Here is a 17,311-nt window from a genome sequence, read left to right on the forward strand (position 1 = left end):
AGTTTTCACACTAAGCGTGGAAACTCACGCTAAGCGCCAAATTCCCAAAGAGTCATAAAAACAAATATAAGTTTTCACACCGATCATGGAAACTCATGTTGAGCACTAGCCTCCTAGAGACTCATAAAAACAAATATAAGTTTTCATGTTGAGCATGGAAATTCACGTTGGGCGCCTACCTTTAGAGGCATCCTCCACTCTCCATGCTAAGTATGAGGCTCATGCTTAGCATTACAAACCCATAAAGTTCTACATACATGAAGAACAAACCCAACAATGATGAACACCATCAAATCTCCAAAATCCTCGAATCTAACCAGTAGTTCATACATGCAATTCAAAATTTATCCCCTATTAGCAACATATAATTTTAATTTTGAAGAAAATCAAACATGTAACAACAACACACTAATTAGATCGTCAAATCTTTCCTTTTTCACCAAGAACGCAAAGAACACCAAGTTCTTCAAAATCCAACATCCACTCCAAATTAAACATATCAGCAAGCATTCAACTAGAAACAAGGTACACGCAATGTGACACCCTTACTACCCCAAAACATATATCGAAATAATGTAACAAAATTAAAGAAAATAAACTTTTGAAATTGGTAAAAGGGTTCACATAACAAAAATTCAATACACCACATTAATAGAAATATCAAACCTAAAATACAAGAGTTTCTAAAATTGTTTTCAAAATAATATTACAGAATTTTCATAAATATCTTAAACTAGAAATCCTCTGCCCCGATGTCACACTATCAGAGCATTTTCCCAAATAAAACTGCTGACATACTATATACCAATTGCAGCTGGATCCTCTCCACCTAAAAATATCCACAATTTATACGGTGAGAAAAGAAAAATTATCTATATGCAAAACACATACAAACACATCACAGTATAATTTATTATAACAACTTGTTTATTTCATATAAACGTATATAGATTTAATTATCAAATATTCAACCATTTCACAAACCATTATACATGTCACTTTCACAATCATAAAATCATTTTCATGTCCATCAATATCACAATTAACACTATGCCAAGACCTCGCCACATCTGACACAAGTGATACAGGTTAATTGCCTCCCTTACTCACACCATACCAGGGGTACGCTCGTCCCTGAAGCATCACCTACCCAAGGTTCGTATCATCCCTGATTTACGAGGAGTACGCTCGTCCCTGAAGTATCCACCACACAGGGTTCGTATCATCCTTAATCCTTTTGTGTGAGTAACAACAATCACATTACAATCAATACAATCTCTTGCAATTAACCCTATGTCAGGGCTGCCATAACTGACATAAGTGGTGGTGTTAACTGTTTTTCTCATCTCACACCATGCTAGGGTCACGCCTTCCCTGTAACACCACTTATACAGAGCCGTGCCATACTAGCCATCGATGTGAGACATCACAATCACAATCATATCACAACCATACAACATCTCATCAAATTTATAACACATGTATAATTCCATATAACAAATAAACTTAACAAAGTAAGATCTACATACCCCTCAAGCATATTATATCAATATTCTTCATTCTTACAAGTAATATAGCAATTAACTTTCCTTAACATAAAAGTTAATAGAATAACAGTAAAATTCCTAATTATTCCAAATTAGAAATTAATAGGAGGCTTGGCCGTCCATTCACATAAATTCCAAATTTTAAATCAATAGGAGGCTTGGCCGTCCATTCACATAAATCAAACGTTATTCTAAGAAATTCTACCCAATACCCTCATGTATTTTACATATAAATAACCCTCTTTTCCCCCGTACCTGATTAAATAGAAATTTGAGTAGAACTTCCTCTTCTTTTTTATTAACTAGGACCGGAACTAGAGTAGAACCTCCTCTCTTTCTAGATTCTTCTCTCTCTCTCTCTTTCTTCCTCCAGAATTTCCTTATCTCAAGTTATTAATTTCCTTCAACCCCTAGCCTCTATTTATAGAAATTCTGGAATTACTATGCAGATTAAAATAATATTATATTTACTATGCACTATTCATTAAAATAATATTAATAGTAAAATACTGTGCATTCACGAGATTACTGTTCGTCCACGGATTTACTGTTCAAAAATACATATATTACTATTCAAAAATACGTATACGTGAATAGTAAAATACGTATACATAAATAGTAAAATACATATAAAAAAATATGATAATCCTTTTAACAATCCCAATACATAAAAATAAAATTTTAGGATGTTACACGCAACACCAAATTCTACTAACAATCAAGTTTTAGCTTTCCTTACCTTGATTCCGAGCTAAATCGAGAAAGGAGAAAAGAAGAAGGAATGTCTTTAAGCTTCGCACTCAACTCCACACACCACACTAATTCTCATCCTCTAAATGCTTTGAATCCATCATCCCACAGTATATCCTCACACACCAAAGGAATCTTGGAGGAGGAAGAGAAAAGAAAGAAATCAAGAATCAGAGCCTATCTCACTAGATTTCTCTCTCTAGGTTCTAAAGAACACGAGTTTATAAGGCTCAATTTTTAATAGAATTCTTATATACTTCTTATCCTAAGGGTCAACTAGATCTCTAGCTAGGGACCCTCAAAATTAACTAGACTTTTAAGAGTCCCTCAACTCTCAAAGTCCCATAACATATCTCATACCATATAGATAAATAATTATTGCTAAAAGACAATAATTAAAAACTTAGTGTTATAGTAATTATTAATTAATATTTTATTGGTTTATTAATTTTGTACTCAAGTAAAATTCATGTAACAAGTATAGAATATATATTCTATAAATATTCGGTGAGTTGAGGTGAACAAGAGTTGGGTTAGATTTATTTTTGCTTTTATTCAACTAGTTAGTTGACTCGTGTAATGTAAGAGATTATTTAAAATGATTGTTTTTATTCAACTATAAAAAAAAAAAATTCATTGGCGCTAAGGGTGTTCATGGATCGATTTTTTGAAAAATTCAAACGGAACCAAATCATTTTATAAAAGTGAATCGGTTAACTGATCCATTTTTTTATAAAGTAGATCGGTTTGATTTTTTTAAAATATGGATCATTTTTTTTAAATTGGATCGATTCTATGTGGTGCGGTGCAATTATCTATTTTTTATTCATATATGTATCGATTTTTTTAAAGAACCAAACCGAATCGAATCGATCCATTTTGTAAAAATGAATTGGATAACTTAATCAATTTTATAAAGTGGGTCGGTTCGATTTTTTTTTCAAAATAGATTGAATCGGTTATGGATCAGTTTGGATCAATTTTAATTTTTTACACACCTGTAATTGGCACCAAATATTTAGGGTTCCAAACATTTCCTTTGATTTTTTCAGTTGCAACAAAAACGTTTGGAGATAGTGATGTTTTGTTTGTATAGTTGTCAACGTGGCAAAAATTGTTTAATGTGATAAATTATTTTTTAAATAATTTATTTTTATCATTTTAATTTTTTTAATTTAAAGTTACCAAAAATCCAACTTTTCTTGAGTGAAGTAGAATTAAAGTGGGTATTTGCAGATTAGGATGAGATTTTTTATAAAAAGAAAATAGATTAGGATAAGATACAATTTCATAAAAAGTCAAAGTCAATCATTAATGTTTTTTTTAAATTTTTTTTATTGAAATTACATATGCATTTATCCTATTTTTTACTCAAATTTAATTTGAAAGATATAAAAAATAAAAAAAAAAGTCGGATTCGATTTCGGATTCTAATTAATAAGAGAAAAAAAAATAGGATGTGATTATCAACCCTAATTATTATCAATTTAAATAATTTTACTCAAATCATTTAATAATTAATGAAACAAAGAACAGATTGTCTTGAATGATTGATTATGCATAGGCATTATTGAAGCTATAGAAGTTTTTTATTTCTTTTCTTGACACTTGAAGCTATAAAAGTTGGAACACACCTATTGCAGTTCAATAAAAATTTCGTTTGATATCTCTTTATCTTATTTACAATTACTTAAACCTTTTTAAATATAAATAACTACAAAATAAATTAGGAGAAATTCAAATCAATGAGATGAATATACAATATCAAATAAATTTGTATTTGATAAAAAAAATCAAATAAATTAATCTCAGAAAACAAAAATAAGTGAGAAAAATATCAAATAAATTTATTAAGCTTCACTGCTTCAGGTAACAAGAATGATTGATGAGGCATGCTTGATTTGTTTAAGTATCCCCCTCTTATTCGCCAGAAGGTAGGCCCATCCTGGATCCATGGGCCCATAATAAAAGTGAACCTTTTACTTTCTGGCTTTCGTGCTGTTTGTGCGTTACGAAATAAGGGACAAAGATATTTGATGCATTTTCTAGCCTCGTGATTCATGAATCTCTATACTATTACCAATTCCTAATTTCCTGCGCTCACCTAACAACGACATCATATTTAAGAGCCGATTCAAACAAAATATTGTTCTTGCCAATTCTCCGAATCAACACTCAGATATGTTTGATTTGCTAAAATATAAAAGACAACACAAAACAAAGTCATTTGATTTTAAAACTGAGCGTGCTACGAAACAAAATAATTGATTATACATACTATGATATCTATATTTCTCTCTTTCGCTCTCTTGTCTAATAGCATATGAATATGAGAGTGTCCATGAATATTTATCATTCCTTATCGGCTCTGAATTCAACTAACCCTTGTACATGCTAATTTTTTCAATCTTGAGTAATTTTTTGTCAAGCATGAGTTATATTATTAATAATTGATATAACATAATAGGCGTGTTTATTAACAGGAGAAAGTGTATCCAAATCCAATGTTAACAGCTAGCTGTTGACTAAAGTATAGACGATGCTAGTTTATCGGCATCATTATGAAACCAACTTCCCCTTCCCCTTGACAGTTCCGATATAAATGATGGTACAGAATCCTGTCGTCTATTTACATACCAAGAAATTAATTGAGCAAACTATTTGCGTCATTCAGTTGATACTTGATTGATCCCTCTTATCGTTCCGGATAATATCACATATTAATCAGTGATATTACTAAAATAATAGTAATGTATATACATAAAAAGAAACTTTCATAATAAGAACTAGTTTTAAAGTTAGACTAAACTTCAAATTCAAATTTTAATATTTTAAATTTTTATATAATATATAAAAGTTCTAACACAAATAACATAGAATTTATTCTTTTGAAATAATATACATATATGGAACAAATATAAGCGTTCTTTATTTAAAATGGTCGTAAGTATAAAAATAAAAACGAAATAAGAAGCTTATGCTTCCGCATTCCGATATACAATGGTCTTTGAGAGTGTTACAGTTCCTGAAAAGGAAGAAAAAAGAAAGTAACATAACATTAACAGGTGAAGAAATTCATGGTTTGTTACTTCTTAGTGGTTGGTTGTATTTTACGCGACAACCAAGACTCGGAAGGTGACTTGGGAAGTGGTGGAAGCAACACAGCTCTGCGACACAGGCCAAAAGGCCATCCCTCGCAGTGACAAAACTCCTCAATCACCGACCGCTTCCAATATTTGGACAAGTCAAGGTCGCTCAAGCTTGAACATCGTGAAAGGTTTGTCTTCACAGAATAAAATGCTTCTCCACTGGGAGAACTCGAACACCGTGTGAAACAGCTTTTAACAGACAAAAACTCTTCTTCTTCTTCATCACCACCTACCACCTTTTCTTGTGCTGCCATTGCCTCTGTCACGTAAACTACTTCTTTCGTTGCAGGAGAGTACACCCACGAAAAGCTATGTCTCAACACGCTTCCCTTGTGCTTCTGTTTCTCCATGGTTCTGCTTATCACTGCTGAGATAAACACCTGAGAAACCACCAGAGGAAATTAATTAGAGTCTAGAACAATGTTTAATACAACCTTATATAGCTTTTTCCTTGGATGAATTTTTTATATTAATTTTTAATATTAAATATACATGAATCACTTCATTTCAAAAACAATTTTAATCAGCGACCAATATTACAAAATCAATAATTTCATTGGAGACTAATTTAACTAATGTTTACTCAAACACACACTTACTTCTTGCTCCTCGTCAAAATCGCTCACTGGGTACTCATCCTCGAGACTTGAAGTTGAAAGCCGTGCTGCAAAAGTGTGGCAACGGAAAAATACTTCCTTTAGAGTTGCCACAAGGTTTTTGCATGATCTCTTGGACTGGTTTGGTGGCTCTTCATGGTAGAACACACCCATGGTGGAATTTTATTAGTATTCATCAATTTTTCATATAGGAGCTCATTTATATAGTATATCAAACCATCAATTCTCTAGATTTGATGTTCAAATTGACCTGCTTCATTGATAGTGGCCCAGTAGCGTACTGGGAGCCCTTAAAAGTTTTCTGTTCCTTAAGGTAAAGACAAAGTTAAAATAGCCAAAAGACATTTTAACTAATGGCCACAATATTCAATTTAGGATTCAAATGTTTATTTGACAACGGTAAGTAATTTGGTCGGGAAATTCATTCGTGCACTTGGAATAATGCATCAAGTCAATAAGCACGTGGCATGTGAGGTCATTGTTTTTGGGTGTGTTATGCCTGTGGTAAACATAAGATATTGTCTCCACCAGGTAACCTTCAACGATTTTGTTTATTTCTGAGCGTAGAGATAGTGCTTAATGAGTGTTACACTTTAAGTTAAAGTCATCTTTAACGGGACGTGCCACCGAATAAATACTGCTCTTAGAGAAACCCAATCGGATTGGTTATCCTCCAATTGAAGTTATATATGTAAACAAAACGCAGAAAGGGACAAGAGCTTGGGGATATGTTAGGCTAAATGATCCCCTATGGTGTGCCTTGAAATGGACTCACATGGATTAAAGGGGGTGATGTTAATCCAAAAACATTTCGAGTAAAAGAAAAAAGAAAGAAAATTATGTTAACAATTTGATTCATTGCATTGCACAAACAACAAATTAGGGATCAAGTTCACGTGCAGGAAGTAGTGTTCTTTTTACGATTATGCACATGAAAATTTTCGAAGGCCAAGTTAAATTATTCGAAGAAGTGGACTCTATATTCAGCCTTGAATGGTATTGAGGAATCTCGATTTATGAGCTTCGGAGCATGAAAATTCATTTATATGCAAAGATTATTTACTATTTTTAAAATTAAAATATTTTATCTACAAATTACGGGATAAGCTTTTGACTTTATCTACATTTTTTTTACTTGGTCAAACCTTATCTTCCATATATTATTTCTCACCTTTTTTTTTTCTTCCTTTAATACACTCTTTATTAAAAAGTGGGGATGTCTATAAGATTGGATTAATCCCATAAACTTAACGATCTAAATCAAATCAATTAAATTGATTTAGATTCTTTTTAGTCCAATCCAAATCAAATCATTTAAACTTGATGTTGATTAGTTCAAGTATTGAATTTACATATTTAAAATCTGAATCAACTCGAACTAAATCTAATATATATATATATATATATATATATATATATATATATATATATAGGGATGGATCCACGTTTTGGACAGTAGGGGCACTTGCCCACAATACTATTTGATACATACATAAATTTTTATTTTAAAAAATAATATATTTTAAAAAATAAAAATATGTTCTAATAAAATAAATATATGTTTAAATTATCATATGAATAAAATATAAATTCTGAGAAAATGTATATTTATTTGATATCTACCAAACTTTTAAAGGAAATTAATTCTTTTATGTGATAAAGAATATTCCTTAATAACGAATCAATTTTTTAAAAAAGTTTAATTATAATATATATATATATATATATATATATATATATATATATATCTTAATACTCACATATATAATGTAATATATTAAAAAAAATTAATTTTTGATAAAATAAAATTTGCAGTATACATATTTACTTTTTGTGCTTTCTTTTTATTGTATACATTGATTAAAAAAATAAAAATAGTAAAATTGTGTACGTTCATTAAAAAATTAAAATAAGAAAAATCAATAGATTTATGTTCTATTAGAATTGTTATTATAAAATATATTTTAAAATAGATTATCATCTAAAAATATATATTAGATATTACAAACATGTTTATATCATAAATAAATTAAACTGGATTTTTATAAAATTTAACATACATATTTTTATGTATTTAATAATATTAAATTATTATAAAATAGGTCTTTAAAAATGTAGTTCTATCCAAACATTTAAAAAATTTCTATGATAGATAAATAAGTGATACTTAGGATATATAATTTTATAAAAAGTTAGGTTAAAACCTACTAAATTATAATAAAATCTAGTCTAACCTAATTTATTTTCATCTTTAACTGTAATCCTAGATATAAAAGCTTGTAAAAAATAATAATGATATATATATTTATGCCTTTAAAAGTTATACATAAAATTTTTAATACTACAAATATATAAATAAGTATTGCCCCACTATCTAAAATTTCTGGATCCGTCACTATATATATATATATATATATATATTCTATTTGATTAACAATTAATATGTATATATAATTTAAATTTAATTGATTGATATAAAATATTCATTCAAACCAAACTAACTCGAGAACACCCGTAATTGAAAGCATGCAGATTCTCCTGATAATTATGCTTAGGTTGCGTAGTTGAGGGGTCTCTGACCATTTAAATACCTTTATTTCATGAGTTTATATTCTTAGCAAATTTTAAACTGAAAAGGTAATGTTTTACACTAATCAAGACTATAGAACAGCATAATGGCTGATGAACAGTTATGCGTAAGCAGCATAAGTTGCAAACTAAAACAGAATGTAACAATAAAGAAATAGGCTAGGCTGAGCTAGAAATATATAGGGCTTAAGCATGTCGACTATTTCTAGCCACAGTGATATAGTAAAACCTTCTTCCTTAGAAAATACCTTGGATAAAAAAAAATGTAATCAGTTATTAATTTACTATTCTGCTTTGTACTAGTATTTGAATCTCAAGTGGAAAGTCTCGTGGATCGACAAGACAAAAGAAACTAGGCAACATAACTACTACGTGACTACACGAGACATGCATATACATTTTATTATACGCGTGTAAATGTAAGTATGATTATGATGGATAAAAGGAAGGAAACGGACAGAGATTGATGATCATCTTCAACATTACGAACAAGAATGATACTATGAGTAGGATTCTAAGTCCCACAAATACAATGAATTATGTTATCGGATAGCTTTTACAACAAAACAACTTCCTCATCAGTTAAAAGTCACCTTTCCTCAGTGTTAGACCCGACCTTGGTGGAAATTCCTTGGCACTGAGGTGAGTCTGTCAAAAATCGCATTTTGACCAAAACCAAGTCCCTAAATGACCATTGGGAAAATTCTTTGCCTCCCAATCATTTCTTTTACACAAAAAAAAAACATGTTGAAGAACATTGCTATAATCCACGAGCATGCAAAGGCTTTTGCTGAGCTAGCTTTGCGCTCTTGTAATCTACAAGATATCTCTGGTTGATCACGTTACCTTTGGTGTTTAGTTATTTGACTCATCAACTAATAACTCCAGAAACCCATGGAACGATCACTGGTGCGGAAGGATGCGAGTTTCGATATGATTCAGGATACTTATCCTTAAAATTTAGTCGAGGTTTCTCAGCCTGGATTCAAATTATCAATTAGAGTATATTAGCCATGAGCGGAGGAAAAAATAAATCATCAAGAGGAAAATTTTCAAACCAGAAAATATACGAAGGTTTAAATACTTATTTGGTCTCAATAATTTCACAAATTTTATCTTTTAATTACATTAGTTAAAAACACTATTTAGTTTTTATACATACAACTTTTATTTTCTTGTAGTGTCCCTATTGTCCATAGGAACTAAAAGATAAAATTTACGAAACTATAAAAGCTTAAAAGGAAACAAAAAAAAAATGAGATGTATAGAGACTAAAGTGAAATATTTTTAAATATAGCAACTAAAAGATAAAAGTCTATAAAACTATATGGATCAAATGGGTATTTAAACCATATATGAAAACTCCATAGTAATTTCTCAGATCACAGAGACAATAACGGTATCAAAAGCTGTCATGCAAATACTTAAAAAAGGAAGCAGGCTAGTGAATCATGGAGCAGAACTTACATATTTCAGCCAACATTCCTGATGTTTGTGCTGGTAGATATCTGGAGAATGACATCCAAACTCAGATGGGCAATAAACCCAAATATTGCATTTCTTTTCACCTTCTTTGGCACGTTTCGCATGGTCTAAGCAAGCCTGACAGCAATCAGCAGCACTCTCTTTGTGGTGGGTAAGACCCCATTTTACTGCAGCACCATCATAATCTGTGTGAAGTTCAGGATGGCACTCAGGTGAAAGGGGCCTGCCAGGAAGAACCTCCTCCTCCTCTGGAGAAAATGTATACATGGTAAGTCCAAAGAATAAACTTCTGCAAGAAATTATATATGCACACTACTTCCAGATTCTATCATGCAATGTATGCAATGTTAACTGATTCCTGGAAACTACTCAAATGATGAATTTTCTACAAAATCAATATCGAATGTAGTGCATAAGGGAAAGAGTAGAATATAATTTTTTTTTTTTTTGATACTATGACTAAAGAAACTGATATTACCGAGCTCCTCTGCACCCTCAGGTTTGTCATCATGTTCTACATTAACAACTTGAGCAGGTATCCAGAGGCCAATCTCTTCACAAAGCACAGCCCAATCAGACTCCAAAGCTCTCACTAGCTTACCTAGGAAGTTGAAATAGCATTATGAATAAGGTGTCAAAGATTTGTAAAGCATTCATGATGGGAACCGGTCCTCCATCAATTCATTAGCAGATTGCAAAGATCACTTTCTTAAAGTATCACACAATCAACTCATCAGTCACAGACAATAGTAAATCAATGTTCGTACCAGCTTCTTCATGGGGGATGGTTGCGTTGGAAGTCCCCTTCACGAGAGCCAATTTGACCTTTTCCAGTTTTTCCTTGCGCCAACTGTCAACTACTTCTGTATTTTGAAAATGTAATAGACAAAATGAGCAGAATGAGTTATGTTATAGATAAGTTCGGAATAAGATTACTTCCAAATTCTTTAATCTTTTCATTTAAATAACACCACCAAATTTAATGTCTAAAATAAAGTAGCTTAGTAATTCATAAAACAAGGGGACTAGACTCCTCATTCTTGAGATGAACCTTTACCTCAGAACCCCGGCACCACACCCCCCCCCCCCCCCCAAAAAAAAAAAAAAAAACTCCTTTGGCCACATTATACAATATTAATCAGCAGCACTACAATGATTTTGGAACAGCTTAACCTGAACAGATAATATGCATGTCTCCTTTATCCAAGCTGTCTTTTTTTTTTTTTGTTACTTTACAAGTCTCCTTTATCCAAGCTATGTCTTCTTTTTCTTTTACTGAAAAAGACAATTAAATTGGAGATTGGGCCCAAGACCTTAAATCCAACACATTGCTAACAGTATAAAACAATTCCAGATGGAAAGTCCCCCTCCACCCCCCCCCCCCCTTTCTTTCTCCAGTGAGAAAAGAAACAAACCAAACATTATACACCCAATGAAATCAAAACATTTTCAATCACAAACAATGTAAGCCCCCTTTACATTTTAACACCATGTCAGACAAACAGGTGATCTCTATCTATCCATGATTCAGAATGACAAATGAAATATTTGAAATACAATTAAGTGATGTAATATTGTGACGTAATGTGTTCAAAGATTTACAAACAAATGTTAAGTAATTTACTCTGTCTATCATCAGTCTAAATGATTTAATGCCCAAAATAAATAAATAAAAATTCAAGCTATCTCCACCACTTTTAACATTTCACAAATTAAGTAATACTTCCTCCGGATCAAATATAAGCCCAAAAAAAAAAAAATCATGAATGGTGGACTTTAATAAAAGCAAATCTTAACTAATTTTATTTTATTTAATGATATCATCTCCAAAACACTCTTCATTTAATTGAAATTCTATTTTCAATGACTTTTCTTTATTCTTAATATCAAGTTCCAATAAAAGGAATTATAGGAAAAAAATTTAATTGAGATAAACAAAATTAAATAATGTTAAAAAAACTTCCTTAATTAGCACAAAAATTAGTTAAATCCGGAGGGAGTACATTATAATCTATCGACTTCTTACTAAAAATAAAACAGCTAAGTTATTATTCTGAGTTACATACTAATTAATACATGATAAGCATTTGGTACTTTCAGTCTAGGTTATTAACAGTTGGATTAGAAAAAAAATCATCTTCTATAGAAGTTATGGAAGGATGTAAGAGTGTTAAGTCGTACATCAGTGTAAAATAACCCCTCCTCATCTAAACATCAAATGTGACATTTGTCATATTCCTTCCTTATTGTATCCAAAGTTATAATAGAATGTGTCATTCTCATTGATTATCATAAAAAAAATAAATAAATAAATAAGAAAACAACAACAATAATGCTAACCAGTGCCCAAAATGTGGAAAGCTTTCATTGAAAATTTTTCAATAAAGTTACACGAGAAAATGCGTAGATACACTTTTCAATGAAAACTTTCTACTTTTGATTCCTTAACCAATGCATTAAGGGTACAGGATAGCATTGTCTGAAAAAACAATCACTACCTCCTTTCCTATATATAAGACCCAATTACCTAATTCTAATTAATATTCACCTTCCTTCTTTCCTATTTATCCATTCTTATAATTAATGCATTTTACCAAATCAAGATAATATGAGTTGGGTCTTATATAAAGGAACAAGCTATTGTTCTAAGTTGGATCTTATAAATAAAAACGGAGGTAATACAATTTAGCAAAAGATTTAATTTATTGCAAAAGATAGATGGACAGATCTAGGTTAACAGGAGAAAATATCAAGAACTTAAATGCAATTCCTTTTCTTTTCATCCAACTCTTAATCAGGTACTATTAAAGGTGTAATACAGCTATAAGACCAGCAGTTAGCACAATTTTGTGATAGTAACGATTGCAAAGTTGCAATAGGTTGCAAAAACAAAAAAAAAATCAGTAAGGTGCTGAAAACGCAATTTTATTACTGAAAAGCCAAATGCCAGAGTTGCAATAAAACACAGGCTTAATGCAACAAGAATGACAGTGCAAAATGCAAATCAAATCTTATGTCAGCTTAGCTTGAATGGAAGCATAATATTAAATAACTATTAACTAGTGTAATCAAATATCAATACACAAGCTGCTTATCAATGTTTACAGAACGAACAGGATTCTTATGAGAAAAATTCACAAGCATACATTCACCTCGTTCCTTAGCAATATCTGTGCCACTGGAATTCAAGCTCCTTAGTCTCTGCAAGATCTCATCAATTATGTTCTGTTTCAAATGCCGGGGCAACTCAACCGCCACAGTTTCACTCGAAAACCCCCCTTCAAAAGCCTTCACCTATTTGCACAGGAGTTCCATAACATTAACTTCAGCAAGTGACTAATGGAAGCAAATACAGCACAAAGGGTTCACACTTCTTACCCACTTAATTAACTCCACGGGTTTAAGTTCCCTACGGATTTGAATTGATTCTTCCATTTTCCGAAGCTGATCTGGGTTATACAACACAACTGAAAACGCACAAAAAAAAAAAAAAAAAAAAAAGCAAAACCTCAAGCAGGAACCTTTTTTATTACTGCAAAAAAGAAAAGCTGGAAAAACCCATTGTGACGATACTTACCGTCGCGGGAAACGCTACCGGAGTAGATATAAAGAGAGGCATAAAGAGAGCGAAGAACGAAGAGAGCAACGGCAATGTTGAAGAAGCAAACTAAGAGAGTGGTTTTCTTGTAGGAAAAAAGCCACTTCCCTCTCGCCATGTTCCTCTGACTCTCTTCATTCCACCATTGCACGCTTCCTCTTTTATCTACTGCTTTAATCTCAGATCCGAGAATCGAAGAAACCTCGAGTCACAAGCTTGCGCCACCAATTTGCGATTTGCTTTTGTTATTCGACGGACAAACTTAGTTTATTTTTTTTTGTATCAGCTTTCGTTTTCGGCGGTGATCAGCCTAAGCTAAGGTGGACTGTGGAGACATGGAAGACGGTTTGGTTCTATCGTACGCTTTTTTGTCTAAGGTGGTTGGGTGAGGTGGGAATTAGACGGAACACCTAATCATTTCGGTGATTCCACGATTATTGATGGTGGTCATGCTAAACTGCGCTTCATATTTCAGACTAACGTGCGCCTCCATTTTTCAAATTATTAATTTTCAAAAAGAAACCTAGAATTTTAGGAAAATATCAACTAAATTTCTAAAATTGAAATAATTCGTGAATTAAATTTTAATTAGTAAAATTGAATATCAAATAATTTTTAATCTCTTTTAAAAAAAATTATTACTGTACATTAAATTTTTTTAATTTAATAATTAAATCATAAAATCTTATATTAAATTTTTTAATTTGATCTCTTCTACAACAATTCTCAATACTTTGTTTCTTTGTACATTATTTATTTTTAACCTAAAAATTTTCTCTCCATTATTTTTTTGTTTTTTATTTTCCTTCCTTCTTGAACTCTTCACACTTCAATACGTTCTTCTTTTTTTAATTTCTCTTAATATTTAGTTTTATTCTCTTATACCTTTATATTGCTACTATAAATCACGCTCTTATTGTGTTTACGATAATATACTCTTTAATATATTTATTTAATACTTTTAATATTAGTTAAGATTTAGAAAAATTATAATTTGTTAAATGAAAAAATCTGACAAAATTAACGTGTTTGAAAATGAATGGGTTATTGACATTCCTTTTATGCTTATTGGCCCTAACCTGGCCTCATGTCAATTATTAAAGATTCAAAGCTTTCTTGGAAGAATGGTGGAGGATAAGGACAACGATTATCAGACTCGACTAGTATTTATCTTCATGAAGCGTGTCCTCGTCTCCTATGCGTAATACTCACAACAAATAGAAAGGAAATAATTTAATAAATGATACTAGAAAACAATTTTTGTGTCGAGAGCAAGACAGGACGAAGCAGGTTGAGCGTATCAGGACCGTATATTTTCATTTTGTTTTTTTAAATTATCGATTAAAATTTATTATTTGTCGATATTTATGTGACTACGTTAGTCTAAAATTTTATTTATAATTTTAAGATATATGATGAATTTTGATCAATAATAACACATTAAAATAATATACGTTATAACAGATATATATTCAAGTTAGTTTTCAAAATTATATATGAATTGAATATGTTTCCTTCAAAATTTAAAGAATATATTTTTATTTTTATTTTTTCAAAAGGTGTTTATTTGAAAATTTTTAAACTATAATCTTATATTAAAGAAACTATAATGAATATTATTTCATAAGAATTAATTAAAGACCAGACAATTTAGCTTGATTAATTAAGCAATGAACTACTATAAACTTTATTATTGATTTTGATTTTTATAAATAAAAAAATACCAAATATTTTTCCTAAATAAAAAAAATTAAGTTCTTTAAAATGGATTTATTCTCTGTATACGTTCGAGAATAAAATCATTGGAAAAAGAAAGAGTAAGGTCAATTATATAACATTGTTGATTTTAGGATTTTTTTTATTAATTATATGAATTTTTGTTGTTTAGATGTCAATTGCTGTTGAGAATTCTACATCAAGGGGATCCTGAGAGTAAGTGGGTCTCTGAATAGTTGAACTATAGATAAGTGAAATTAGTTCAAAAGTGTATAAAAGGATTTTCTAAAGTTTGGGCCTCATAACTTAATTTCAAGGATTTTAGAGAGAGGTTAGTGAGGGTTTCTCTAGAGGCCCCAACTTCTCCTTCTTCTCTAAGTAATCTTTCTTTCTTCTTGTAGCTTAGTAAAATGTGAAAGATTTGGTTTTGAGCTTATGGAGTAGAGAATCAAAGGTTGTGGAGTCAAAGTCATACGAAATAGCTCTTCTTTTTCTCTTCTTGATACGGTTCTTCAAAGGGGAATGGAAGCTTGGTGGTTGGAAGATTTTTGTTGTGGGATGACTTGTGTTGATTAGAATCACTTGATTCATATAGCTAATGTTGATGTGCGATGAATTGTGAAGTTGAGATGTTTTAGGAATCGCTCATGGAGAGTAAATGATTCTTCTCAATTCTTAATTGCATGTTGTTTTTGGTGTTGTTTCATAAATTTATATGATGCAAATGTGGTGTATTTCATATGCATGTTGTTGGGATTGTTGGATTTCAAGTAGATTTGATGAAATCAATTTTTGCATCAGTGTGGAAACTGATGTCGTGTTGGATGTACCTTTAAGACATCGGGCGTGACTCTAAAGAGGGGGTCTTTGTCTTACTCACACCAGGTGTAAAATCAATGGCACCTAGCATGAGGAAAGACAATTGTCTTGTGTTGGAATCACCTCGAGCATAGGTTGAACAACATCGAGCATGAGGAGAGAGACTCGTCTCTACTAGATTCATGTTAGACTCTAATGTGTGGCATTGAGCATGAGCCATGTAGAGGTCTTTTACTTGACGCCAGGCATGAGAGAGTTAGAGACTCTCTGCCATAGCCATGTTGTGCATAAGTACTTTGGTGTCTGACATCTGTGAAACAAGGAGCCTTTGCCTTAATGGCGTGAGACATCTTTTTAGTGGCATTAGGCATGAGTTGCATGATGAAAAGTAGTTTAAAGTTGTTTATAATTGATTGATGATGAATGTTGTATGAGTGATGATGTAAGATGATATATATGTGTGTGTGTGTGTTGTAAGTTTAACATGTTGTAAAATTGTGAGTTGTTTTAAGTGGAATAACCTAATTGTAGTTGTTGTTCTATTAAAGTTGATCATGTTGTAAAGATGTATGATGTTTAAGTTGTTAAGTTGTTGGGCATGTGATTGAGATACATGTCCTAATTAAGATATATAAAAACTAAAGGAAAGTAAGTGATGACTTTGAAAACTAAGTATCCCATTTTGCGGATATGAGATGTGGTGCTCCAAGAGCCCAAGTGTTGAAAAACCTTCTATATGTAAGTTGATTACCAAATGGTAAGTTGTATGTTATCTCCTATAGGATTTATGTAGTATTCGTATGTGAGCAAAGTTGAGACATACGTTTATAAAATGATCAATTAAGTAAAGTATAAAGTTAGAGACTTAGTTCCTCCTAGTATTGGAGGAGCATAATACTTGGAGGATAATTAATAGATCAATCCCATATGTGACTTAGTGATGCAAGCTAATGTCGTGATAGACTCATACTTAAATTGTTCTACCCTGGTAATGGTATTAAATTTCATTGTTTAAGTGGCAAACCTGAGAAATTAAATTGG

General features: G+C 31.2%; 2 protein-coding genes across 2 annotated transcripts; both read right to left on the reverse strand.

Moving 5' to 3' along the window:
• Positions 1–5,204: 5,204 nt before the first annotated feature.
• Positions 5,205–6,371, reverse strand: LOC109803070 (uncharacterized). Its single transcript, XM_020364536.3, has 2 exons — positions 6,046–6,371; positions 5,205–5,826 (listed from the first exon to the last, which is right to left on the reverse strand). Exons 1-2 carry the CDS (start codon positions 6,214–6,216, stop codon positions 5,383–5,385), a joined length of 615 nt encoding a protein of 204 aa, XP_020220125.1. The 5' UTR covers positions 6,217–6,371; the 3' UTR covers positions 5,205–5,382.
• A 2,744-nt stretch (positions 6,372–9,115) lies between these two features.
• LOC109802934 (dimethylallyl, adenosine tRNA methylthiotransferase) lies at positions 9,116–14,154 on the reverse strand. Its single transcript, XM_020364363.3, has 7 exons — positions 13,715–14,154; positions 13,516–13,604; positions 13,290–13,431; positions 10,905–11,000; positions 10,616–10,738; positions 10,120–10,385; positions 9,116–9,631 (listed from the first exon to the last, which is right to left on the reverse strand). The coding sequence occupies exons 1-7, from the start codon at positions 13,851–13,853 to the stop codon at positions 9,524–9,526; spliced, it is 963 nt and encodes a 320-aa protein (XP_020219952.1). The 5' UTR covers positions 13,854–14,154; the 3' UTR covers positions 9,116–9,523.
• Between the last annotated feature and the right edge of the window lie 3,157 nt (positions 14,155–17,311).

The sequence above is a fragment of the Cajanus cajan genome, chromosome 4, assembly GCF_000230855.2.
Source record: "Cajanus cajan strain Asha chromosome 4, NIPB_CcT2T_4, whole genome shotgun sequence".
NCBI lineage: Eukaryota > Viridiplantae > Streptophyta > Magnoliopsida > Fabales > Fabaceae > Cajanus > Cajanus cajan.